General features: G+C 46.7%; 2 protein-coding genes across 5 annotated transcripts in view; one reads left to right on the top strand and one right to left on the bottom strand.

Annotated features, from left to right (window-relative positions):
• The window catches only part of LOC147018135 (RNA exonuclease 4-like), a 43,821-nt gene extending 42,309 nt beyond the window's left edge, over positions 1-1,512 (top strand). For all 3 annotated transcript variants that reach the window (XM_085897507.1, XM_085897508.1, XM_085897510.1), the window contains one exon: positions 1,242-1,512. In XM_085897507.1, coding sequence (XP_085753633.1) covers positions 1,242-1,304 — 63 coding nt within the window. In that variant the 3' untranslated portion in view covers positions 1,305-1,512. The remainder of the gene's footprint in view (positions 1-1,241) is intronic.
• LOC147018134 (vitamin K epoxide reductase complex subunit 1-like protein 1) lies at positions 58-27,902 on the bottom strand. Of its 2 annotated transcripts, XM_085897512.1 has the most exons (4): positions 27,590-27,902; positions 24,841-24,912; positions 3,705-3,814; positions 2,305-2,788 (listed from the first exon to the last, which is right to left on the bottom strand). In XM_085897512.1, the coding sequence occupies exons 1-4, from the start codon at positions 27,823-27,825 to the stop codon at positions 2,529-2,531; spliced, it is 678 nt and encodes a 225-aa protein (XP_085753638.1). In that variant the 5' UTR covers positions 27,826-27,902; the 3' UTR covers positions 2,305-2,528. The 2 variants fall into 2 exon arrangements, with proteins under 2 accessions (XP_085753639.1, XP_085753638.1); XM_085897513.1 differs by lacking the exon at positions 24,841-24,912 and having other exon boundaries at positions 58-2,788; positions 27,590-27,898.
• Between the last annotated feature and the right edge of the window lies 1 nt (position 27,903).

The raw sequence follows: 27,903 nt of genomic DNA, 5'->3' as shown, positions 1-27,903 counted from the left end.
ATATATCAGATTTCTCATTGGAAGCACTGTGCTCTGTTCAAGACTGGGAAAATGAAGGTAGACTGGCCAGCAAGCATTTATATATTTTTTTGCCAACACACATTTGCAACAAAACACTTTGTACTCATCTCTGTCAATGCTTTTGAGAATGGCATGAGAAACTCTCAATGTGTTGGAGTTGGCATACTGATCTTTCAGTTGAGAATATTTCTCAACTGGAGAGGACTTTTCGTCTTATTCTCTCGCGAAGGATTAGCATCAAAAATATCAGCTTCACTTTGCTCCTTGTGGCCGTTGGCGCACCTTCGCATCCCTGGGGGCTGTCGGCAGATGAAATGTCAGTTGGTAAGACTGACCATTGAAATTGTCTGAAGAGCAGCATGAGCCTCAGTCTGGTATTCCTCCATTCTTTTCGGTGCTTTTCTGAGGTTCTCTATTCATGATAGAAAGTGTGTTCAATGTGAGCCAAGTTTAGTATTTTTGATTGGATTTTGTTTCGAAGATTAATTGGTGGAATCTAACAATGTGCAGATTGTGGATTATTAAATTGAATCAGTCATGTGAGCTGGATTGATTTCCAGACCTCTTCAGCCTCCATCCTATTCTTCACCAATCAAAATAGTTTTTAATCAGAATACTTAAAGCAGAGTACCCAAAATGCATTGTAAAACTAAACTTCGAAGAGTTAAGTTGAATTGAAATATCAGCAAAATCATTAATTGGATTGGAACCATTTTATGTACGGCACTCCACAAAAGGATTGATTTTATTTTGGAATCAAGTTTTGTATGCCAAAAGATTTTTTGGAGTTAATATGGTGGATGGAAGTGACGGTGTCATTTGTGCCTTTTGCTTCCTGCTCTTTTGAGCCATTGTCTTCAGTTCACAACTTTACAGATTACAAGTACAGATGAGAATTTTAAGGGATAAGGGAGATTAATACTTGGATCTATTTTCCAACTATTGACTGTCTGAATTGCGACAAAACTTTTCATTGGTTTGTTATACTGTTGCAATGTATAGTCACTACCTTCAGACATTAGGATGTAAGCAGAGACTTGTAAGTTTGCATGTCCATCATATTAGTGTTTGCACTCGTGCATTTCCCTGCTTGCTCATTGTAAACAATCCTGCATCAGTCGATGAGAAAATAATCCATTTTTGTGGAATAGCCACTACTTGCACCCTTTTTCATTTGTGACCAGCCACACCGATCACACGTTGTCTCCTTGTCTTCGCAGGTGGAAGATGCATGTGTGGCCATGCGATTATACACCCTCATAAAAGATCGCTGGATTGCTTGAAGAGTTGTCTTTCCCAACACTTGTACAATAATTGTTACAAGCATTTTGCCTTGGTTTTGGCATTTACAAGCCAGATTTCCAAGTGATACAACATTGAATGGAATTTCAATTGGTTTTGTGCTTTCATGAAGTTCAGTAATTACAGATTGTACATAACTTTTCTTTTGCACATTTTACATGGCAGTAAATAGCATGATGTGGGAGAGATTACCTTTGTCTTTCTGTAAGGTGTGTTGAATAGGAAGTATGCTGAAACTCTGCATAACTGAATTATCAATGCCATAAAACGGATTGCAACATTGGTGACTAAAAACAAATGCCATGAACGTTCACAAGTGAATATTCCACACTACGGACAGATGACAGAGTTCATTGTCATGTAAGGTTTGGAGCAACTGTGCAATGGCCTGCTCAGCCTGAGAGGCAGCACTTAAGGTGTGTTCACACAGAAAGGCAAGTCCGGAGTTTCGAGCCGACGTGTTAGAATGAAAGCTTGTACATCGATGATTCGAGAGTTTATCCATCAGCGATCGTGGATTAGTATGGTACAGCCCCTGGGGAGGCGAAGGTGCACTTGCTATTCGAGGGTACTCTGATAATTCCCCTGGTAGATCCACCACCACACGTTTGCCACCTTATGCTTAACCCATGTTCAGTATTTTCATGTAAACCTCAAAACTTTGCAACAGATAAACTGAGAATTAATACGGACCAGTTATTTCAGATTACCTGTGAACACAGCTTAACAAACCTGGCAAATTCACAACCACCACTCGACCCAGGACACACACACACACACACACACTCCATTAGGCATATGGCTGTTCTGCAATAGCAAGGCTAGCAAACACCTTTGAAGTACATTGTCATTAAGCCAATTTTAAAACTAAGCCATGTTTTCCTATTCCAATTAAACTGAATTATTGAAGCTTTACATCGTTTTCAATCCAACATTACCAACCAACTGCTTCACCCCTACCCCACCAAAACTTTCAGCATCGACAGATGTAGACATTTTAATTCACAGCTTTATGTACAAGTATGGTGAAAATTTCCTTCCAATCCAAAAATCTATCCCTCACCACATCCCACTTTCTTTAAGAATGAATTCCCCCTTTCCTCCCACAAATTACTGAAATTGCGGTTGTGGTCGTGACAACAAGGCACCGGTTGTTCGGGAAACCGGGAAGTCGATGGTGTAGTCGCTCTCTACACGTTGCTCAATCACTCCGTTTTTTCACGAACTCTCCGTAATTGCCTTTTGGTCGGAGGTGGTGGTTGGACTTGCCAGTGTGCATGCAGGTGAACAAGACGCCTATAGTCGAGGGTGAGCAGTGCAAAGGTGACTATGTAACTGGTGATGCATACAAGGCACAGGTCATGGAGCACGAAGAGCAGCAGATAAGCCAGGTAGAAGCAACCAGCTGATGCTACTACTGCCGTCACCATCAGTGCCAGTGCTGCAGTGGCACTTCGAGTCATTCCTGCAGTACAATGCAGGAAAAATGTGATGCCAGTTAATTGGCATCTATGCAAGCAAGCAAAAAAAACAAACCTCAAAATCAAAGTTAATGAAATTCTGCAAAAACTGGTAATTAGAAAGATCCATATTTTTCAAAACGCTGAAGGCATAAACTCATACAGCTGATTAGTTAGCAAGGCTTTAGGGAACATCATCTGCAGGTTAGTCCCATGATCACCCCCTCTCTTGAGAGAGTACTTCACAGCAGGCACATGATATTTGCACAATCCTAGATGAAGACCATGAGGTGGTTGAAACTTTGGACCTGAGCCTTGCATGCCAGGCAGCTATACAAGTTGGTGCCTTAGGTTTTGAATACAAATTAAAATTTGTTGTTACTGCAACAAAAAAAAAGATCAAATTCAGCAAAGAGTGAAAACATTGATACACACTTCATTTATTTGTTCCAACCGTAGCAGTTGAGTCGTAACCAAAATGTAAGCCCTTTTAAAAAGTTAAAATGAGTGGAAGGTCGCATCCTTTGTTGCATATTGGTACTTGGCTCATTGTTTCCATCCACATCCCGTACATGGTGGAGAGTTACGTTGGATTCAATTAATGTTGTGAGAATGCGGTCAACGTATGCAAGGTGTGTCAATGGGTTGGGCTTTGAAATTGAACAAGTCACAGGTGGACGTAAGAAAGATTCCACAAGTGGCAAACACTCATGTGTGCTGATAAACGAAATTAGTTCCGCTCACACTTCTTTTTTTCTTTTTTTTTTATACAACAGGAGATTCACCCTCGTCATTTGGTCAGAGAAGGTGCTGGTAGTTAGGCATGGTACTGAGTGGATGATGGTGCACTACAGATGGTGTAGCAAAAGCATGGTAAGGGGAAAGAGGGAGTAGAGGTAAGGGCACTTCAACACTACAGACCCAGCAGTAGCTGCAGAGTGAAGAATGGCAGAGCAAAAATGCTGTTTGGTTGGTTCAACATGCTGTCTTTACCGAGCAGAGGCTCCACCAGGCCAAAACCCCTACCCCACCTGCCAAAAACAGACATGCACGTGAGCATTAGTATTCACACACTGGCAGAGAGATATACGGTTTATTCAAAATCATGAGAATCAAAATAAAATTCTAAAAATGTCAACACATGATAAACATAATACTGTAGCTTTCTTCACGACAAATGCCAATCGTGCATAAGTGGAGGAAGAGAGAGAAAAAAAGATACTTCAAATAAAATAAATAAATTTTACCAAGATCTAGGCTCAGGGAAGAGCTCGGTGACAAAGGGTAAAAAAGCATCATCCTGGATTTTGTGAGGTTAATCAGAAGGGGGTTTCTAGGAGGACACTTACACCCTCGAGTAGCGCAGATTGGTTGAAAAAAAAAACACGAGTGTGCCGATCCATATGCATTGTAAGAGCAACAGGCCTTCAGCTTCATGATGGGAGATTCCACAAAATCCAGAAGAAACAGATGTGATGCTGGGGTTCCAGCCCATAAAGGAGAGCTGTACTTCATTGATCGACGAACAAAGGCCTTGTAGGCTGAGTTCCAATTTTTCAAGGAAAGACTTCGAACTAGACAATACCCAGTCTGTGGCTGGCTTTACAGGCCAGCTTTGTTGTATGGTCAGCCAAGGAGAGGTCATGGCTGATGGCAAGGCCTAGAACCTCAAGAGACCTTACAATTTTCAGTAGTTGACTGGGAAGAGAAAGGCACGTTTGTTGCCGGTCCTTGTGGAGCTAAAGATTAAGACAGAGTTGCTTGGATTGAAAAACACGTTTCATTTATCAGACCAACATCGAATAAATTCCGGATCAGCAGAGGGTGACTCATGTGCTGTGTGTGTGATTGGGTTCTTGACAACACAATGTGGAGTAATCTGCAAAAAATGAAGAGGATTTTTCCAGAGCATCACAGAGATCAATGATGCAAATGAGGAACAAGAGTGGGCCCACAACGACTACGGAACACTCTAGCTTCCACTGGATGAGGAGAGGATTCCATTGATCGCGACGTTTTGACTGCACGAGTGGAGGAAGTCAGAGAGCCAGGTATGAAGGTGGTCTTGCATGCTGCAGGTAACAAACTTGAGAAGCAGAGGAGGAAGGCAGATTGTGTCCAATGCACAAGATGCATCCATGGAGATGGTTCTGACCTTGTTTTAGATTTGGGGCCTCTGCCCATTGGTGAGAAAGAAGCAGCAGCATGTCCATAATTGGATGACCGGGATGGAATCACAACTGGTGATCTCAATCAGGCTGTTTGAAAAGAGGAAAGAGTTGACATCAGCAGCAATGATAGATTCCATGACACTGCTTGCAATGGGAAGTGAGCTGACTGGTGTGATGTTGGGAATGTTGGTTTTTGCAGTCTTTTTGTGAATGGGAGGGATGTTCACCAACTGCTAGGCAGACAGGAGGCAGTCATGAAGGACAGGCTGAAGAAAGCAGAAAAGGGCTGCAAGAGCAGAAGAGCAGTATTTCATAACATGCGCACTGATATCTGGGCCCGTCACCGATGAAGGGTCAAAGCTGGACAGGCTTTATCTGATTGGGTATAAGGGAGAGTCACCGGAGGAGGGGATAAAATGGAGAAAGAAGGATGTGCTGTGGACACAAGATTTGGAGGCAAACACTGGTGAAACATTCTGGCCTTGTCTCAAGAAAAGTCTGAGATAAGGCCGTTGAAGGTGTGCGAGAGGATAGAGGGTGGAGCATACGTACACCAGATATGAGATGTGAAATTAGCAATGAACAGATATGAATTCATATTTTGGAGCAACTAACTAAATAATCAAGAATCAGTGTCATACTAAAATACAAACCAATTGTATTGTTGCGGATTAGCGCCCGCCGGCGTGCGCGCGGCCACGTAACTCGAATCGCGGCACGTCGCCCACCGGACGGACAATCCCGTCGTGACCCTCTAGGATTAACGCCGGGAACTAGTCACGGGTGGGCCTTTCGGCCTCACCACGATCGTGCCAATCGGCCCCCCGCGTGGGATAGGGTTGTTCGCCAAATTCGACCTACCTAAGTACCCACACGGAGGGTAGACCGGGCGATCGCACCTCGCCGCAGGTCGACTTCGGACACGGGCCACTTTAAGCGACCCGTTCCGTACTATCGGGATAACCGAGCGGTGTTATCGTCAACCTCGACGGTTCCGATTAATTATCGGGCGTATTTAGCAAACGACCAACCCTTTACGTGAAGTAAGAAGGAGATTCAATTAGAGAAAAGACGAAGCGAAACGGGAGAAACAGTTCAACATAAAGCACATTTATTCCGTGGCAAACGGAAAGCACACATATACGATTACCACAATTATGCACCAAAAGCAAATGTAACAAAAGAAGAAACAACAATTACGCACCAAAAGCAATTGCAACAAAAGAAACACAATGCAGATCTACTACCGACTACACGAGCACACGGCAACACTTACACAGTTTTACTTCACAGACGACGCCGACAACACACATACTCCAAAGCAAAAGGAAAAAGGGGCCACCCTCAACGATAAGGGGGCAGACGGGCCTGGGGCCGAGACCGCGTCGAGCCTACCCGTCTGGTGATGAGCCGCAAAATGGCGGCGGCGCCCCGACTCCGCGGGCCTCGCTGGAACTGCCTGGAATGGGGTGGGAACGGGGCCCCCTTCTCACACTATCTCAGCGCGGGGGGAAACAGGGGGGGGTTGTTGATGCTCGGGGGAAAGAGGATATCTGGCTGGCTTGGGTCCCGCGACGAGCGACGCCACTGCGACCTCGACCGCGTTCCCGGCCTCCCCTCTCCGCAGCTCCCCGACTCTGACACGGGCGCAGACCTCCACAAAGCTCCTTGGCTTCTCCAGACTCTCTGGACCCCGACAGACACTCTCTCGACTGATTTCGCCACCGCCACAACTCTCCAACTCTTCCCGAGCCCGAAACAGAAACTCTCAACTCCCTGACTGAATTCGCCGCCGCCATAACTCTCCAACTCTCCCTCGATTCGCCCCGCGCTCGGCGCTTTATAGTGCGACAGGAGAAACCATATGCAGATTTTTGGATCAGGATCGGCTCGGGGGCGGAGCCACGCTCGCCCATTGGACAGAGGAAAAGTGGGCGTGAATCATTCCTGATCCTCGAATCTGCATATATCGATTATACTCCGACGCGCCTGGAGGCGGGGCCAAATCGCCCCACGCTCGCTGATAGGATGGAACAGAAGTGGGCGTGAATCATTCTTGATCCGATTTCTCGGAAAGGCTGGTGTTTTTGCACCCGCTGCTCGGTGCGCGCCCTGTACGAGTCCAGTATCGGTGCCCACAAGCGGCGCTGGAATGGCGGTGATGCGATGGTTGCGAGAGCGAGATGTGACGGTAAAGGTCGTGGCTGTTGGCGTTGTTGTTGTTGTGAAGCGGCGTTGCGGTTAGTAGTTGGTGTGTGAAAGCGGTTGTGGAGAAGGTGATGTTGTGAAGGCGGTTCTGGAGAAGGTGGCTGTGGTTGTCGAGATGCGGTTGGTGGTGGTTGTGGTGGTAGTAATGGCGGTTGGTCCAAAATAAAGATAGTAAAAGAAAAACGGCTATCTAAAAGGGTCGCAGCCCGAATGAATGACATTTATTCCCTCTAAACAATGGGTTTGGGCTAACTACACATATACTTACAGAGATATCTCACCTACGGGACCTGAATGGTGGTTTGCGAATTTCGTCAACCACAACACTACCCCCTCCCCTTTTTACAGACTCGTCCCGAGTCGTCAAATTTTCGTGTGCCATCATGTGTAGTTCTCCCCTCGTACATTTTACCTACGGATCCCTGAGTGCGACATTAATGGTATTCGTGTCCCCAAAATAAATAACCTGAGGGCTGAGTAACTACCTAAACAAACTCACTCACACGAACGACTTAAATAAAATTGCCGGCGCTAGGACAGACATGCCGGGGGCGCACTCATATGTACAGTACATCTTAACTTACAAAATTTTACACTAAACCATGGCCCAGGATCAATGAAGTCTGCAAAAAGAAAGCAGTTTGCAGGGAGCCAGGCTGCTCGCATGCAGTCTCTGGCTCAAAACAATGCAGGTGACAGGGAACGTGGCCGGCTGCTCACACGCAGTCCAAGGCCTTCCCTTTTGAACTGAACGCAGTGAACCACAACGGTGCATGGGCTGCACAAACGCAGTCTCCGTGCCAGCTCAAGTGGCACACGCAATGAACACAACGAATGGATGGATGAATGGATGGACGCAAACACGGTGCACGGGCCGCCACTGCAGGCCCGTGTTGTAGCTGCCAACAGGGCAGTTCTCGCAGCTTGCAAACTGTTGCTTTCTGATCCTGGCGCACATGGCAATGAACAGGGGGGGCAAAGCAAAAATTGAACGGGGCTGGTGAACAGGGGCAGTGGGCATGGCATGGCAAAGGTGATCAGGCAAACACAGCCTGCAGAACAAGGCCGCTGCAAGCAAACACAGCCGGCAGACGATCTGGCCGGCACAGGCCTTGAAGCACAGCAGCTGCAGACAATCCGACCGGCACAGGCCTTGCAGCACAGCAGCTGCAGACGATCCAGCCGGCACAGGCCTTGCAGCAAAACAACAGCTGCCGATGAAGTGGGCCGGCCTTTGCCTTGCAGCAACGCAGCCAGCAGATGAAGCTGGCCAGCCTTTGCCGTTCAGTGGAGGTTGGTGGAAGGAGTGTGGTGGTGCTGGCCACTCGGAAGGCGGGCTCGGACCTACCCAACGGTCTCCCTCCCAACCTATCGCCTTTGCCTGTCACTGTCTATACCCACTCCCTTAATTTGTCAAACCCCAATTTAGCCCCAACTTATTTTTTTATTTTTACTTCCCCACTATAAATCGTCCCCTAACCCCCTTTATCGTCCTTGCTTGGCTAACCTATCCTGTCACCTAGCCTACTCCCAACCCCTACGTTCCCTTCCCGGAGGGGAATAAGGGAGAGCTAGCGTCCTGTGTCGAGGCCCAACTCAAGCCTCAGAATGGCCTCCCCAGACTTCAGCGATCTATAACACAAAGTGGGTCCAGCGGCCCACAACGACAGCGAGGGGATGGATGGTGCGGAGGGGTACACTTCCTATTCCACCCTATCCATTTAACTGTTAAACTACCCCGGGGCTTTCAACAAGCGCCTCTCGCTTAAACTATTGGTTCTATAAACCCAGATTCCCGTCGCCTGTGTTAGTGTCCTTACAATTTCGGGCCTCGCCCCCAATTTTCTCTCCGTGCCCTCACACGGTCTCATGGCTGGGACGCGTGGCTCCCTTTGGCAGGCACGACCCTCTGCCAATTCCCCTACGATGGCACCCCCGGGCACTACACTGCCTCCGAGCCTACCAGCTCCCTAAACACCGGGGAGTGCCCCCCATGGCACCTCCCTTGAAACGCACACGTGGCAGGCTGGCTTCCCGGGCCCCTTTCCGAGGGTCACCCATGCCCACAACACTGCCCATGTGGCTAATGGCGCCCCGGGCCCCCGCACCAAGCGGACGCACCCGTGCCCACTACGCTATCCCGGCCCCCCATGGGCCCTTGGCCTACCACGGCCGACTAGCCCGGTGCCCGGGGTACCCACTCAGCGATACTCACCTTTCGCAGCCACGCTCCCAGCCCGTCAACAGGGCTCCTGCACCCCTCCAAACCGGTTTCAAGCCTACTTTCCCACCTACAACAAAACGACCTCCATTTTTTAATTTGACTAACCCAGCTAACTCACTCTACACTGACCCCGGGGTCCCTTGGGCGGGAGTCACTCCTCCCCCCAATCACTCATCGCACCATGCATTCCCCATTCACTCCACTCACACAGACCCACTGGCCTCACTCACTCAACATGTACTCACTTCACAACTCTTCAACACACACACCGCTGAACTCTGCCATCCTTCTATCTACATCCCCTAACTAACTCGTGCTCCCACGTCGTCCCTTAAACTACAGCACGTTCCTTTTAACCTATGTAGCTAAGCTACGTCCCCACTACACATCCAAAGCCTGTCTCTGTCTCCAAAATAATCCCATACTCCATTTTCCCAATCTAAATCTGACTAACAATCCCTCTAACTAATCCATTCCACGGGCCCCATGAGGACTTACCCCTGCCCCATGGAGCCGGTCTAGCTATGCTAACCCTTCCCCCTAACTAGTTTCATCCTGTGCCCAGGTAAGGGGGTCTTCCACCCCTTGCCCGGGAATCCTGTTCACCCGAAAGCGAGGCTTGCTGTTTTATTTTTATTTTTTTTTTTTCTAATTGCGCAGCACCAGCGCGGTAACTCACAGCTCGCGCACTTTGCACCTGCCCGTGACGTCATGCAGCTGCACGTGTACCTCGTCCCTCCTTGGACGGTACCATCCGGCAGGGATACCCCTCCTGCCGGATTCCAACCCCACGTGCAGCCATGACGTCACCGTGCGCATAAAAAAAACACAAGCCCCACGTCTCGAGGGGTTCCCCACGCGAACACATGTGCTTTGCCCGTTGGAGCTTAACACACACGATCGCGTGGAGAACCCGTCCGGTCCAAATCCATAATCCTGCCTAAACTTTGTCCGTCCGCGGGATCGGCAAATCCACCGCGTGCGTTTCCGGACCGGGACTTCACTCTCGCAAGCGAGCACGTGGGGGCCTCGTGCGTTGCACGGCACGGACCTCGCGCTCGCTGCTGGTTGAACCCAGCACGGTTCCCGAAACAGCTGCAGCCGCTACTCGGCTTTTGTCCCTCTGTCGCCGTCGTCGTCGCCATTCAACCCACGCACACCTGCGTGTTACGACGCTCATACACCATTCCATTACATTCACCCCGGGAGATGCGGCTGCATGTTCACACATGCCCACCGACATCTCCCTCACACACAGCGACCTTGCACACGCTGTCTCTCTCACACTCGGCCGCTCACTCACGCATGCCATTACCCTTGCACACGTGGCTCCACTCACTCGCGGCCTTTCACTCACTCGTGCCATTTCCCTCACACAAACCATACTACTCACACACGCGGGGGCACTCGCTCGCGGTGCCTCATCCACACACGGCGTGCTGGGAAGCACGCCCTTCTGCACACTTACCACCACACCACTCACACACGGGGTCGCTTCCACACACGGGGTCTTTGTCACCCACCCGGTCGCTCTCACACATGCCCTTGCACCCGTGCTATGCGTGCGTTGCAGCATGCATTTCACCACACTCGTGAACACACACCTCGACACCACACACACCGGGACAACCACACTGGGGATTCGTGTCCCCACAAGGGTCTCCGGGGCCTCTATACCCCCCAAGCTCTCCGTGCACCTGTCCACAGCACTCCTCCCCTCGACCTCGCAAAAGCACGACCGAACCCACCTGGTCGTGACTCGCCTCAAGGGGGCATACTCCCTCCCCTCGTTCCTGGAGGAGGCCATCCAACTGCTCACACCGGGTCTCTACCCAGTCCGCCAGCTCCCCCTCATGGTCCTCCACTACCTCTGTGTGTGTGTGCGCGTCTCTAACCTCGTCATTATCATGCAGTCTCTCCTCTATTTCCCGTGTCTCTATTATTTCCGTCTCTTCCGTTATCTCCCTTGTCTCAACTATTATTTCCGTCTCTTCCCTTGTTATCTCCCTCGTGCACGTCTCCGTCACCCAAATTAGTTTTTCCCTCTCGGTCACCGCCACTGTTGCTTTCTCCATCACCTTCACACTTCTCGCCCAACACGTCCCCCGAATTACTTTGTCACCCGCCTCCACTGCGGGCCCGACAGCCGTTGCACTCCTTCCCAGCTCGTTCGCTCCCACACGTGGAGTCGCCATTTTAAACTCCCTGGTAACGGCCTTCATGCCCGCCTGCAGGCTTCGGCCCACGAAGCGAAACGGGAGAAACAGTTCAACATAAAGCACATTTATTCCGTGGCAAACGGAAAGCACACATATACAATTACCACAATTATGCACCAAAAGCAAATGTAACAAAAGAAGAAACAACAATTACGCACCAAAAGCAATTGCAACAAAAGAAACACAATGCAGATCTACTACCGACTACGCGAGCACACGGCAACACTTACACAGTTTTACTTCACAGACGACGCCGACAACACATATACTCCAAAGCAAAAGGAAAAAGGGGCCACCCTCAACGATAAGGGGGCAGACGGGCCTGGGGCCGAGACCGCGTCGAGCCTACCCGTCTGGTGATGAGCCGCAAAATGGCGGCGGCGCCCCGACTCCGCGGGCCTCGCTGGCACTGCCTGGAATGGGGTGGGAACGGGGCCCCCCTCTCACACTATCTCAGCGCGGGGGGGAAACAGGGGGGGGTTGTTGATGCTCGGGGGAAAGAGGATATCTGGCTGGCTTGGGTCCCGCGATGAGCGACGCCACTGCGACCTCGGCCGCGTTCCCGGCCTCCCCTCTCCGCAGCTCCCCGACTCTGACACGAGCGCAGACCTCCACAAAGCTCCTTGGCTTCTCCAGACTCTCCGGACCCCGATAGACACTCTCTCGACTGATTTCGCCGCCGCCACAACTCTCCAACTCTTCCCGAGCCCGAAACAGAAACTCTCAACTCCCTGACTGAATTCGCCGCCGCAACAACTCTCCAACTCTCCCTCGATTCGCCCCGCGCTCGGCGCTTTATAGTGCGACAGGAGAAACCATATGCAGATTTTTGGATCAGGATCGGCTCGGGGGCGGAGCCACGCTCGCCCATTGGACAGAGGAAAAGTGGGCGTGAATCATTCCTGATCCTCGAATCTGCATATATCGATTATACTCCGACGCGCCTGGAGGCGGGGCCAAATCGCCCCACGCTCGCTGATAGGACGGAACAGAAGTGGGCGTGAATCATTCTTGATCCGATTTCTCGGAAAGGCTGGTGTTTTTGCACCCGCTGCTCGGTGCGCGCCCTGTACGAGTCCAGTATCGGTGCCCACAAGCGGCGCGGGAATGGCGGTGATGCGATGGTTGCGAGAGCGAGATGTGACGGTAAAGGTCGTGGCTGTTGGCGTTGTTGTTGTTGTGAAGCGGCGTTGCGGTTGGTGGTTGGTGTGTGAAAGCGGTTGTGGAGAAGGTGGATGTTGTGAAGGCGGTTCTGGAGAAGGTGGCTGTGGTTGTCGTGGTAGTAATGGCGGTTGGTCCAAAATAAAGATAGTAAAAGAAAAACGGCTATCTAAAAGGGTCACAGCCCGAATGAATGACATTTATTCCCTCTAAACAACGGGTTTGGGCTAACTACACATATACTTACAGAGATATCTCACCTGAATGGTGGTTTGCGAATTTCGTCAACCACAACAGTATGTATGTATGTATTTATGTTCGTATGTTCCACACCCCACCCTCTCATTGCCTCCCCCTCACCCAAACCCCTAAATGCCTCCCCCTCACCTCATCCTCTAAAGTCTAAAACCTTTCCCCACACAGTCAAACTTTCACATTCTCCTACATCCCACACACTCAAACCTTTACACACACACACACACACACACACACACACACACACACACACACACACACACACACACACACACACACACACACACACACACACACTTTCCTCTGCAGCCTTCACACAAACCTTCCACCACACCCACACACTAAAAACTTCCCATTCACCCACCCCCACCCCCTCAAAGTCTCTGCTTTCCCCCGCAACCTCCCCCCCACATCCGACACCATTCCAATACCTCCTCCTCCCTAAATATAACCGTGTGGACCAAAAACATCTGAGGCCTCCGTTCCAATCTGACATGTCTCAATCCAGGCCACTGCCGATAAACCGGACATCATCTGTTTAACAGAATCCTTCCTCCCACCGGATGTCGCCGACTCCTTTGTGTCTCTCCCTGGCTATAGTCTCCTCTGATTTCATCGAACTGACCCCCGTCCTGGCGGCAGAGTTGTGCTGCACATCAAAAACTACATTTCTCGCTCTCCATGTACTGCTCTTGCATCTCCCAAACCCTAGGAGTACCTCTGGCTGCAACTTCTACACCATCACCTCATGTTTGTCTGTGTGTTGCACCAACCTTACAACAGTGACTCCATCTACATCTCTCACAGACAATATGGAAAACTTTAACCACTCATCCCAACTTTCTCTCTCTTCCACATATGTGATTTCAATTGTCAACATGCAATTTGGCTGGGTGTTAGTTCCTCTCTCAACAGCCATGGCACTTCTGCAAAGGCCGACTGTCTCAATTCTGTTTGTTTCAAAATCTTGTGTCGAGAACCCCACTCACTGTACCCACTCTTCCCAGTCATACCAAACTGCTCCTGAATTCTGTCTTTTGCAACTGAGAAGGAGGGAAAGTTTCTGGCAACCCTCTTCTGACTGCAGCTGGACCCGACGGCATCAGTTCACATGTCCTAAAACCTGCTCTGCTGCTCTTGCACTTCCTCTCTCTGCCCTTTTCACTGTCATTTACCCTATGCCATCTTCCATCTCCTTGGAAATCGGCCAACAACACAGCATCACATAAAAAGGTGCAAAAACGGATCCCCTTAAATACAGACCAATTAGCTTACTGTACTTCCAATCGGTAAGATCATGGAATCCATCAATGCAGTGGACATAATTATTCTATTCTTCAACAGCCTCATCTCAAATCATCAATTTGGATTCAGACTTGGTCACTCTACCTTGGACATGCTACTTCTACTCTCCCAGCAATGTATGGAGGCTCTCAATATCAGACATGAGAACAGAGCAGTCTCTCTGGACATATCTCATGCTTTCGATATCTGGCATCCTGCCTTGGTCTCCAAACTGTCTGCTTATGGAAATCCAAGGACAACTCCACTCTTGGATTGCTGACTTCCTCCACTCTCGTATTCAATGTGTGGCTCTCAACAGAAACATTCTATCTCCTCTCCCTGTCAAGGCTGGAGTACCCCAAGGCAGTGTTCTCAGCCCCATCTTATTCCTCATCTTCATCAATGATCACACTGACTCTCAAAAAGCCTCCATCTCTTTGCTGATGACTCCCTTCTCTGCCATGATACCACTCATTCTTCCAACAGATAGGCAGCAGCCTCTTCCCTCTCCTCAGACCTTGACAAAAATCATAAACTGGTCAAACACTTGAAATGTCTTTCAATCCTGAGAAATCCCACACACTCACTCTCGTTCTGAAAGGACCGGTCGGCAAACCCTTCCATCTACTTTCTCAACAACCATCTCAAAGAGGTTCAGTCACTCAAACTCTTGGGTCCCACTCTCAGCCATGATCTCTCTTTGGCAAGCCACATTTCAAAGTTGGTCTCCAAAGCCAGACACCTACTGAGTATACTGAGCATCATGCAAAGTCCTTCCTTGGCACACCTGAGCTCCTACCCACCTTCAAGACTTTCATCCACAGCTTCATGGAGTTGCTCTCCTCTTTGGGCTGGCTCCCCTGCCTCACATGTTGCTCAGCTCGATGCAGATGGAAACCAAGGCTATCGAGATCATTGAAATCTCTCGTAATAAAGCCAAGTCTACGGGCCTATCATTTCGCCATCACCGATAGGTTGGTGGTCTCTGTCTTCTTCCGCTTCATTTCTGGTCTTGCACCCTCTGCCCTCTCTGTGCTATCCCTCCTCAAGTATCAGCAGGACACACTCGTTCTCCCCTACCGCTCATTGTTACCTACATCCCTTGTTTGTCCATCTCTGTCTACCTTCTCCCTCCACCCTGCTCTTGGCATTTTCCCTTTCTCTAGCTGTCCCCTTTGTTATGTTGTGTCCTGGTCCATTCAATGTAATAGTACTAGCTTTTTCACAAGCCTCAACCATGAACAGTGGGTACAGAAAGTCTACACCTCCTTTCAAAATTATCAACTTTTGTTGCCTTATGACCTGGAATTAAATTGCATTAAATCAGACTTTTCCCACCTTTGGTAAAGTGGACTTTTCCCACATTGTAACCCATAACTTCCAAGTTAAAAACAAATTTCAGAAAATTAATAAAAAAAATACAAAACGAGAATATCGTGATTGGATAAGTGTCCACCCCCCTAATATCAGCAATTCTAAATTATCTCAGGTGTAACCAATCACCTTCAAAATCATTTGGATTTTGTTGGACCTCAACAGGAGCAACAACTCTCATTAAAATTTGAGAGAGTGAATGATTTTACATTGAAAGTTATATGCAAGAACCATTCGCAACGCAACGCAATGCAACGCAATGCAATGTGCGCATGCACACTTTGGTGCTCTTATTCCTCCCTGGCATCCGTTAGTTTTTTAGCTCACCTGGACTTTAGTTCGGTGAGCTTATGTGATCGAACAGTGTCCGTAGATGAGCCAGCCAGTCAGTCAGTCAGTCAGTCAGTCAGTCTGCAAACACTTCAATCATTATCGCTTCATCAAAACACACAATTTTGATGAAACTTTCCCGCAAGCTTCAAATCTGATGCCGAACGAAAGTGTATCGACTGCATCAAACTCTGCATTCATAAAGGGGGTCTGGGGGATTACCCCCAAAAAATATGTATTTCTCTCTTCTCCAAAACACACAATTTTGATGAAACTTGACCACAACTTTCATCACTTGTCATGTACCAAAGTTTGTTCAGTGCGTTAAAAAATAAGGGTCTGAGGGGGTATGGTGAGGGGGGGAGGTCGAGTGACTGTTGCTCCTGATCAAGGCGAGCTTCAGGACTCGCAATCCTATTTTTACTTCTAAAATCACGTATTTCTCCAGCACTGTTCCGCAAGTATGGCCAAAGAAATGCAGTTTAACTTCCATCACCCATCCTACTCACTTTGCGTCATACCAAACTGTCAGCGAATACTCTCTTGTTGGTATCACACTCCATCGAGGAGACTTGCAACTTATTTTTGTTTTACACGAATCACATGTACGACAAGGATGTTATGAAACAAGTTCATGTTTGCATTGATTACAAAGACATTAGAAGACAACAGACAAACATTATATGTACAATTTCAACCTGGAATTCCAGCATCATGATGGTGCTCGGATGGGATCAGCAAACAGGCCATTTTCTCACCTCTGAATTTATAATGAGAGCGAAGACCGAAGTCAAATGGCACATCATTGCATATCCACACACTTACCACTTAAAGCAAGGATGAAAGATGGCAATAAGTTCCACCAGGAATGACCCGATATCAAATCGAGTTGAAAATAAAATCTTCTGTTTTTACCTGTCACCAAAGTCCCCACCCGCTGGGGCATGAACCGGGGGTCAAATGCCCAAAATAGTTCCATATTTCATGCGTCCCCCAATGTTGATTGCATATACAAAGTTTCATAAAAGAACTTTTTGAAATGTGCCCATAATTGTATTTATTGGTAGTTGACCTTTTGACGCCACCACAGGAGGCAGGGCCAAAAATGACACGGCTCTCATTTTTTTTTTTTACCATGTGGTGATCATAACAACAAATTTTGGTGAATTTCTGCACAACCATTTAGCAGGAGATATCATGATGGACAGATGGCGCCAATTACAATATACAGTACCTCTGTTTTTTAATCGTGGGGATAACCAGATCCTTCCCTTGGAACTGCACAGAAATATCGGACAAATGCATGAGATGTGTACCCTAATCTTTTATGTTTTGATAATCAATGTATCATTACTTTGACCAAAATGGAAGAAAAAAAAATTAAAACTTTGGAGGATTTTCACATTTGCGCTGCGATTGTTTGATGCACAATGTGGATGCTAAGTCAAGATGACATTTGCTCAGATCATACATTTGCCTTCAAACTTTGACACCTTTCTAAAAATTTCTTGAAAGTTCAGTAATTAATGGGGAATCTATGACAACCTCACATTGTCAGATCAAACTTCTTAAGGGTGGGGGTGGGGGAATACCTGCACAATGGCCAATTCCAGGCCGATGCAAAGAACAAAACCGATTTCCGTGTTTGGGAAAATAAAATCTTCTTGTGCAGGCTGGCGTTAAAACTCAAAGTTTACATACAAACTACATTCGAGAACAAGGACACCATGTGGAATGTTTGTTGATCGGCTTCTTTTATAATTCGGTTCTATATAAAACTAATGCTCAAACCATCAGGCTATCGATAGCATTCAAATAAGGTCTGGATGACCAGTCAAGTGCAGACGTGTGGCACCATTGTCGAGTAGCTGCTCGCACAAGATTCAAACAGGTGGATTTTCCATCGATTGTGTCTAATGCAAATCTCGAAAAATCATGTTGTAAAAAAAACATGTTCAATTTCGTTTTTTAAATTTTAGATAACATAAACCAATAATATAAGGGCACTCGATCGAGCGCATACCTCCGCCAGGTTGAACAGTTTATGTTTTGTATCCCACCAATAAGCCGAATCTGGATCCAGACCTTAACTGAAATATAATCCGCGTGTTCTCATCACCTACCAAACACATCCACCAAGTTATGTCAACTCGTCCACAACTTTTTGAGATATCATGACATATATCGTTTTTGGCCCCATCACTTGATGGTGAAGAATCTTTTTTTTTAAAAAGCTCAGATCTGGATTTTCACTAAAATCGAATCAATTAGTCTTCGTTGCACACTCAGAATGTCCACCAAATTCCATCCGAATCCGTCAACAACTTTTTGATATATCCTATTCACAGACAAACAGACAGGGGTACAAACATCAGGTGGCAGAGGTAATAATTAGAAAGTACTTGACAAAGCTAAAAGTTGCACCAAAGTTTCCACATGGAGCATGAGATCAAACTTGTGTTACTCCAACAGTGTGTCTGTGTATATAATCAATATACAATCAGTAATAAACCAAATAGTAAGTGTTAGTTTTTTTTGTTTTGTTTTTTCAATGGATTTACACACAATTCTTACGAAGGTAAAATAATTATTACACCGTGTGAAAAGGTCAGCATTACCATCACAATGCCCTTTCTGCAATTACTGGCCGCAAATTCAAGTGCGTTATTATTTAATGGAGATATGTTTAAAAACAAAATAAAAGGTACGAGGATGGCACAGATTCCCTGCAATTTGCTGGACAGAGAGTCAATTTGCATCGGACACCTCGAGGCCCGTCCAACCAGCGTGGTGTTGTTCTTCCAACCAAACATAGTTAACTTAGCTCAAAGGAAAATGAGACGATGAGCAATGAACCAGTAATCTATTACAAACTAAACGACACAAACATGATGCAATGCACCCCGTTCCACCAGTTTCTTCATTTAGAACCCTGACCCCACATGCTGTTTGCTCACAGTCATGTTGATAACGTTACAGATAGTGACGTTCTTTTGATTTCATACTTTCACAAAAATAACCTGCTCTTTATCATGCACAAATTTATCCCATCCTGTCTGCAGCTATCACATCTAAACTCCCGACCTAGTTCACAATCATGTGGCGTGGCAGTTTAAATCCCCCCCCCCCCAAAAAAAAAGAAAACCCAAAGCAGCCTGTTTTCTCATCATGGAAGGATAACTTGACTGAAGGAAACTTTGTCATTTGGCAAGGCGAGCGACAAGCACGTTTCCATCCTCAGGTGAGCCAGAAAACATCACCTGGCTATCCTTGAGGCAAATCTCTCCAACCTGTCTCCCTTCAAAAAGTCCTGGTGGTTTCTTGGTCTGACTGTCTCTTGAGCTGACAGAGTGGTGTAAAAGTACACACACTCGGCTCTAAGCTGTCTACCCTGGGTTCGAATCCTGACCCAGCTATAAAATATCATCCCGGTGTTTCACAGGCAAGGTGAGTCATCAATCTCTGTGCCGTCCCTCGGATGAATGTTAAACGGGAGTCCGTTCTGCCAGCATTAGTTGGTGGACGTTAAAGATCTCATGGTGTCCTTCGCAAAGAGTAGGTGACCATGAACAAATTACAAATTCCTGCCCTAACCAGAAGGCATTGCATCAGCAGCACAGCCACACCCTCAGCCGACGATGCTACCCTGGAGCCTTGTGTTGTATATGAATGAAGAAGAAAGACTGTCTCTAATCCTTTTGCCCCTTCCATGCCCTCTATTACCTCAGATGGCTTCACTGCAGAAGGTCTCGATTACATTTGCCTCCAATGCTCAAATGGCCAACGCATCCCTCTCTGTCCCGACCTTCCCCCTCATGCCCACCGACACTTTTCACATCAGAAGGTAGAAAAGGTTCTAAACAGCCTCGACTCAGATGGAATCGGTGCCCATGTTCTAAAAATCCTGAAATATTGCTCTCATTTTTCTTTCACCTTCCATCTACTTGGAAGACAAAAACTTTACTCTCATACAAAAGAAGGGTGCAAAATCATATCCCCCTCAATTTTAGTCCAGGACTACTGACATTTAAACCAACACAAGGGAATCAATCATTGCAACTGACAAATGTTTCTTCTTCTTGAACGTCTCATCGTTTTGAGACCAATAGGTGATCATCACTTTGGATTCCATTCCAGTCACAACTTTATATGTGCTGCTGTTTCTCTCTCAACAATGAATTCAGCGTTTTCCAATGAATGGAGGTCTTCAATCATACACGAGGTCAGGATAGTCTCCCACGACATATCTAGTGCATTCAACACAGTCTAGCATCCTGCTCTGCTTGCCACAGTGAAGGCAACCTTTAATACCTCTGCCACCGAAGGTAGACGGAGGTTATGTTTTCACCCGTCTTTTTGTTTGTTTGTTTGCGAGATATCTCAAAATGTTGTGGACCGAATCAGACGAAACTAAGTGAATGAGTTGGGTAGGTGAAAAGATCAAGCCAATTCGATTTTGGTTAGGGTCTGGATGCAGATCTGGCCTATCAGTGGGATACAAAATGTAAAATATTTAGTCTGGCAGAGGATGAAATTCTCACTCTTCTCTCCTCTCCTCTCCACCCGGCATGGATGCCCACCCACAAGGTTTTTCCGTGCTTTATACTTTATATGCTGAGCGTCAAGCAAGGAAGCAGTATGTACCATTTTAAGTCGTTGCTATCACTCAGCTAAGATCAGCATCCAACCTCAGACTTTCTCCCACCTCTCTCTCTCCTGCATAGTATGGAATCCAAATCTCTCAATATCCTGAGCATGTCCCAAAAGGAAGGTGAAGCACGAGGCCCACTGCTCTCCCATTGCAAAGAGGCGAGTGGCATTTTTTTATTATTATTATTTAACCGCATATTTGCCAATCTTACTCCTACTGCCCTTTCCACCCTCCAATCCTACAAACCCTCCAAACCTCTCCAGTTTTTCAAGGACATATGTGTTCTTCCAGTAAACCCATCCTTGTTAAACTCCCAAAATCCAGACTTTCTGTGCACCTTTACCCTTTGTTTCTCTTTTATTTTGCTTGTGGAACCGTGTTTCTGAGGTGGTGCAATCTCACTTTCCGTCAGAGCTTCAACGTGGCAGTGCACCACTATCTATCTCTAATGCCCCATTAACCTTACCCTATCCAAGCTCTCCTACTCACAGGTTAATGTTTCTCCCTTTATGTCATCATTCAGTATGCACTTGCTTGTTACAATCTACCTATTATCCCAATGCTTGTACATTGCCTTTCTTTCCTCAATCACGTTACCTTCCGGCTCTTCCTCCATGAGCCGAGACTTTGTATTCAAAATAAAATACAGTAGTTTAACAAATGCTTGTAACCATGGAGCTTCGGAGAGAATACCAAAAAGTATTTTAGCTCTTACATAAGCCTCGACTTGGTATACAAAAAAAAAGAAAAAAAAAAGAGGATTTCTTTTTTGGGACACAAAGTCAAGGTTCATGGAGGAACTGGAACACAGAATGGACCATGACGTAAGAGAATGAAACGAACAGTAGAAATAGCTGGGGAGGGAGGACAGAACAGAAAAAAATGGAGAGAGACCTGGAGGGATAAGGGATATGGGAAAGAATGAGAGCAATGGAGGACACGGGGTGAAAGAGATGGATATAACCATCCCTAACTCTCAATCACAGTTCAGTGGAAGGAAAAACTGTGGAAGAAGCAAAAATGGAACAAAGAAATTTATAATTATAAAATGGAGATGTGTGTTTGGGGAGATTGAATGAGGGCAGAAGAAAAATCATGGGTATGGATGGGGGATGACCTGAAATGGTAGAAAATAGCAGTCTTGGAGCCCTGGAAGAAGGAATGAAATCGAAGAGACTGAAGAAGTTAATGCCATGAGAGGGGTGGGGGAGAAATGAAGGTGAGCAGTGATTCTGGATTTTTGTAAATTTCACCAGAATGGGGGTTACTGGCAGACCATATGCATCTTGTAGAAACCTGGGGGGAGGGGTGGGGGCGATAGAGCACAGAAAGGACAGAGGTTGCAAAACCAGAAGAAGGCGGTCACAGACAGAGTGACCACCGACCTGTCTCTGATGTGAAAGTGACAGGCCCAGAGTCTCAGCTTCATTGCGGGAGAGTCCAATGATCTTGAAGTCCTTGGTTTGCATGCCATCAAGCTGAGAAAAGAGTGAGCCAGGGGTGGCCAGCCCTAAGGGGAAATCAGTACTCCATCAAGCTGTGGATGAAGGCCGGATAAATTGATAAGAAACCTTGTGAGTATGGTACAAGAACACAACACAGAAGTCTGAGCTACAACAATGAGAAACACAGATCTCCTTGCAATCTTCAACCCACTGCAGCAAGATGTTCTGTGTTGCACTTCATTTTATACAAACATCTAACTGGCAATACGAGGCGCAGTGTGTGTCAACACAAACACCCAGTCAGCATCTGACTTTGAAGGTCTGCGCCATGCCATTCTTTGCTAAAGACATTCTACAGACTGTGGCTTACAGTGTAGCAAAGTTCCAAGTGTGAATGACAATTACAAGTTGAAATAGCAATTAAAGGATTAACTTGAAAACATTTTCCAGCTCATTTGACAGGTTGATAGTCAATGGTGCAACAGTGCATCAGACATGGGGATCCTTTGCAGAATGGTACAACGGGTTTCCAAAGAGATCGTTGGCCAAAGTAGATTCATGATCTCAAGACATTAAGCATATGGATGCCAGCTTACAGTGAAAGTCTGAAAAAAATGCATCATCAACAGCAACATATCGATATACATAGATGATCAAAATACAAGACCCTGTTTGCAATCAGCAGTTATTTTTGAAAAAAAACAACAAAATATAAAAAAAGGTCGATTTTTAAAAAAGTACAATTTGACGTGATCGTGAATGTGTTGATGGATATGCCTCCGCCCACGTAAGATATCAAGCCACTGTTATGTTTGATCTCAATTAAAGGTCACATGAAAAATTAAAGGTCCCTTAAGAGGGAGCACAAGAGAGGAAAAAAAAAAAAGACACAAGTGGAAGACAACATCAGACGTTTCTAACTTGAATTACGACTTTCAACGGGCACATGACCTTTTACCTGTTCAAGACAAACTTGAATCTGTTCATCTTTGTAACAGTCCATACGTGTTTCAAGTGTGGTTGTTACAGCTCTTGACTGGTTCACAAGTTATTGCGGTAACACAGATTTTCAATTAAAGGGCATTTGACTTTTGGCCTTTGGAACCCAAAATTTAAGTTCGGATTACAGTCCATAATTATGCCAACTTTAGTCAAAATCCCTTCAGCGGTTCACAAATCCCAAGTTATGAGAGCATAACTTGTGTCAACCGCTGAAGTCAAATCACAAGTTATGAGAGCAACAAAAATCTGCAACTTTCAGCTAAAGGTTACATGACCTTTGACCCCAAAATCTTATCGGTTCACCAGTCATGGTGGTGAGAGAGAGAAAGAGAGAAAGAGAGAAAGAGAGAAAGAGAGAAAGAGAGAAAGAGAGAAAGAGAGAAAGAGAGAAAGAGAGAAAGAGAGAAAATCACATTGTAACCGAGAGCTAGCACAAGATAATTCATTCAAAACGATACCCCACACAGTGTTTCTTCAATTTTAATTGTTAAATTAAAAAAAAATCCCAAGGTTTAACGCCATTGAAGTTGTCGAGAAGCATGCTCGAACATTACCCTGATACACCAATTCCATTGAACCTTTATCATCACGGGAGACGGTGTTTTGCAATCACTTCCATCTGCATCTGTTCGGGTTGTAGCTTTTTTTTACAATTTGCAATCAAAGCTTTATTATGAGAATATGGAGAAGACGAATTAATAATTTGGTCAAAAGGTCTTCCATTTAGCATATGGAAGAAGACGAAGAAGTCCAACTACAAAGCGGACGGGCTTTGCATTTTCAGATGTTTGCTCGTTTAGATTTAAGTCCTGCGAAACTGGAGGTCCATGGAAGTGTGAAGAAGGTGATTTGTGTTCTACAGTCTTCGAGTATATAATTAAATTTAAATAAAATAAAGATTGAGAAAGTTGGATAAATAAATTAATTCCAGGTTTACCGACATTTTGACATTTTCCGCAGTCTACTAAATCACTTTATTTAACACGTTACATTAGTTATTTGTGCCTGTTGTTTGTGTCCTTTGTAATGTCCTTAAAGCAGTAAGTTTCCTGTTTGGAATGATTCTCAATTTCATCTGACTGTCAGGCAGACAGAGTAAAAAAATTATCTCACTCCTCTCTGCACGTGTATGGTCGGGACAAATTCAAAGCCAAAGCACTGTAACCTGGCAAACTTGTCTTCATATTCATGTTCCGATTTGTGTTCAAAATACAACATTCAATCCAAATAAGTTATTCCTTGATCATAAATGCTATCTCCTCCTAAATGGTTGTCAAAAAGTCAAACTTTGTAATTATCACCACCATTGAGAGAGCAGTGTCATTTTTGGCCCCACCCATTGGGACGGGGTCAATAGGTCAAACACCAAAAATGCACATTAAAAAAATATATAAAAAAATTAATGAAACTTTGTACATGCAATTAACATTGGGGGGATGCATGAAATATGTAACAAGTTATTGGATTTGACCCCAAATTCATGCTCCAAAACCCCAAAAAATTTTTTTAACTCAAAATTTGATGTTGGGTCATTCGTGGTGGAACTTTTTGCGATCTTTCAACTTACTTCAAGTCGGAAGTGTGGGGATTCTCTGTAGCATTCACTCGATTGTATGGATTACAATGAAGGAAATAATGTGCACAGAAAACAATAAATTGGTCATGGAGACAAAAAGCATGACATGTACAGTATTTGTGCAATAAAACAACATTTTTGCCATGTGCAATGTTACATTTGAAGATTGTCAAGCCATGTCGTATCCTGTCCCTTGAACCGAACGGCAGGAGCTGCATCCCTCCGAGAACTGGAAAGGAGAAGATACTGATCTGACACGAAGAACATTCTAACCTCGTCTCTGGAAGGATCAAGAAAACCCACCTATCACTTCCTTCGTCAGCTACTGGAAGATGTTCAGTCTCATACGTCTGGGTCTGGGCTTCATAATCAGTCACAACTTCACCCAAGCAAATAGTGTATCAAAACCAACCATCCTGCCATTTCTCCCTTCCTCTCTGTCTCGACCTGACTCCACTAGACACGGACCCCATCTTACCTACTGGTTCCTATTTTCCTCTCTCCAAATATATTCCATTCGTTCATTAAACAAATTGCATGTGGATGTTGACCTGTTCGGGCTGTATTCACCACCCCGTCCTTTATTCTATGTGACCTTACTCTTCCACAAGATTAGATTTTGTAATAAAAAGAAGCTTTATAGAGCAACATCTTTTGAAGCAATGATGGCTCAAACACATCTTATTTAATCACATTTAACAGGTGAGGAAAACTACAACCTTGATTTATTTTAGCTTTTTAAAGATTTCGTAAGTATATTGATGACTTCCGTCATCTGTTTGTGTGTTTGTTTGTTTGTTTGTTTGTTTGTTTGTTTGTAGGCACGATAACTCGAGAACGGAAGAAGCTACCAATGTCAAATTACACCACGTGATTCAGGAGGGTGATGGCAAGTGCCGATTAGATTTTGGTCAAAATCGGTCAAAGGTCAAGGTCACAGTGAGGTCAAACATTCGATTTTTGATGGTTTGGTACAGAATCATCGTAGAAACTTCTGGTTTGCGTCGCTACCTTCTCTAGAGACAGCTTTTATTAGACAAGGTCAGACGTCAAGTTGACAATTTCGTAAGTACCAGTCTATGACTGCTTGTTTTTATTTCTTCTGTCTTTCTGTCTCTGTGTCTCTGTGCGTGTCTCTCTCTCTCCACTCAATTACAGCAAATGCCTCCAATCTCCTGCCAGCCAATCCAGGAAGCACCTCCAAACACTACCTCTACCAATCATTCACAACCAAGCAATCCGAGCAAACTTGTCCAATCACTTGCTGGTCAATCAGAGAACATCCTTCAGTCACTCGCTCGTCAATCCTGGCAACTGCTCCATTCGGTCAGTCGCTCATCAATCCCGGAAACTCCTCCATTCGGTCAGTCACTCGTCAATCCCGGAAACTCCTCCATTCGGTCAGTCACTCGTCAATCCTGGCAACTCCTCCAGGAAGTCAATCCGGCAACTCCTCCATTCGGTCAGTCGCTGGTCAATTCCGGCAACTCCTCCATTCGGCCAGTCGCTCGTCAATCCCGGCAACTCCTCCATTCGGCCAGTCGCTCGTCAATCCAGGCAACTCCTCCAGGAAGTCAATCCGGCAACTCCTCCATTCGGTCAGTCACTGGTCAATTCCGGCAACTCCTCCATTCGGCCAGTCGCTCGTCAATCCCGGCAACTCCTCCATTCGGCCAGTCGCTCGTCAATCCCGGCAACTCTTCCATTCGGTCAGTCGCTCTTTAATCCCGGCAACTCCTCTGTGCAGTCAATCCCAGCAAATCCTCCATTCGGCCAGTCGCTCTTTAATCCCGGCAACTCCTTCATGCAGTCAATCTCAGCAACTCCTCTGTGCAGTCAATCCCGGCAACTCCTCCGTGCAGTCAATCCTGGCAACTCCTCCATTCGGTCAGTCGCTCTTTAATCCCGGCAACTCCTTCATGCAGTCAATCCCGGCAACTCCTCCGTGCAGCCAATCCTGGCAACTCCTCCGTGCAGCCAATCCCGGGAACTCCTCCGTGCAGTCAATCCCGGCAACTCCTCCGTGCAGTCAATCCTGGCAACTCCTCCGTGCAGCCAAACCCGACAACTCCTCCGTGCAGTCAATCCCGGCAACTCCTCCATGCAGCCAATCGCAGCAACTCCTCCGTGCAGTCAATCGCAGAAACTCCTCCGTGCAGCCAATCGCAGCAACTCCTCCGTGCAGTCAATCCTGGCAACTCCTCCATGCAATCAATCTCAGCAACTCCTCCGTGCAGTCAATCCCAGCAACTCCTCCGTGCAGTCAATCTCAGTAACTCCTCCATGCAGTCAATCCCAGTGACCTCCTCCAATCAATCCCAGCAACTCCTCCGTGCAATCAATCCCAGCAACTCCTACATGCAGTCAATCCCAGCGACCTCCTCCAATCAATCCCAGTGACCTTCTCCAAGCAGTCAATCTCAGCAACCTCCTCCACTCAATCTCCAGCCAATCTCAGCAACTCCTCCATGCAGTCAATCCCAGAAACTATTCCATGCAGTCAATCCCAGCAACTCCTCCATGCAATCAATCCCAGCAACTCCTCCATGCAGTCAATCCCAGCGACCTCCTCCAATCAATCCCAGAAACTCCTCCATGCAGTCAATCCAAGCAACTCCTCCAATCAATCCCAGAAACTCCTCCATGCAGTCAATCCCAGCGACCTCTTCCATGCAGTCAATCCCAGCGACCTCCTCCAATCAATCCCAGCGACCTCCTCCAATCAATCCCCAGCCAATCTCAGCAACCTTCGCCGATCACTCGCCGGCCAATTCAAGCAACCTCCAATTACACACAAGCCAATCCCAGAAATCTCAACCAATCATACACCTCGAACAATCATCCCTACAATCCCTGATGGAGTTTACTGCACTTTGAAACCCGAGCAGTGAGAACGAAATTCCAACCTGGACGCGAAAACCCGCGAACAGCTCACGGACTCGGCGAAGTCGCACCACGCTCGGTACGCCGAGTCACCCCCACGATTCATCTCCACGTGCAACGCGTAAAGGGACAACGCCGTCCCCAAGGTGCACAGCATCGCTCGCAGCATCAGCTCGTGGCGCCACCAACCGCCACGGACGTTCTTCTTCACGCGAATCTTGTCGTCGCTCCTTCTCCCGCTCCGTTCGGCCGACGCCATCGTCGCCACCTCCACCCGCAACGAAACCTCTGCGGTCCGTTCGGCGGGACGGTCTGACGTGGCAGGCGCTCGTTGGTC

This window comes from Eptatretus burgeri, chromosome 10 (assembly GCF_056783735.1).
Source record: "Eptatretus burgeri isolate ZD-2024b chromosome 10, Ebu_testis_v1, whole genome shotgun sequence".
In the NCBI taxonomy this organism is placed as follows: Eukaryota; Metazoa; Chordata; class Myxini; order Myxiniformes; family Myxinidae; genus Eptatretus; species Eptatretus burgeri.
Note: the sequence above shows the minus strand (reverse complement) of the source record. Positions and strands in the feature narration are given on the sequence as shown.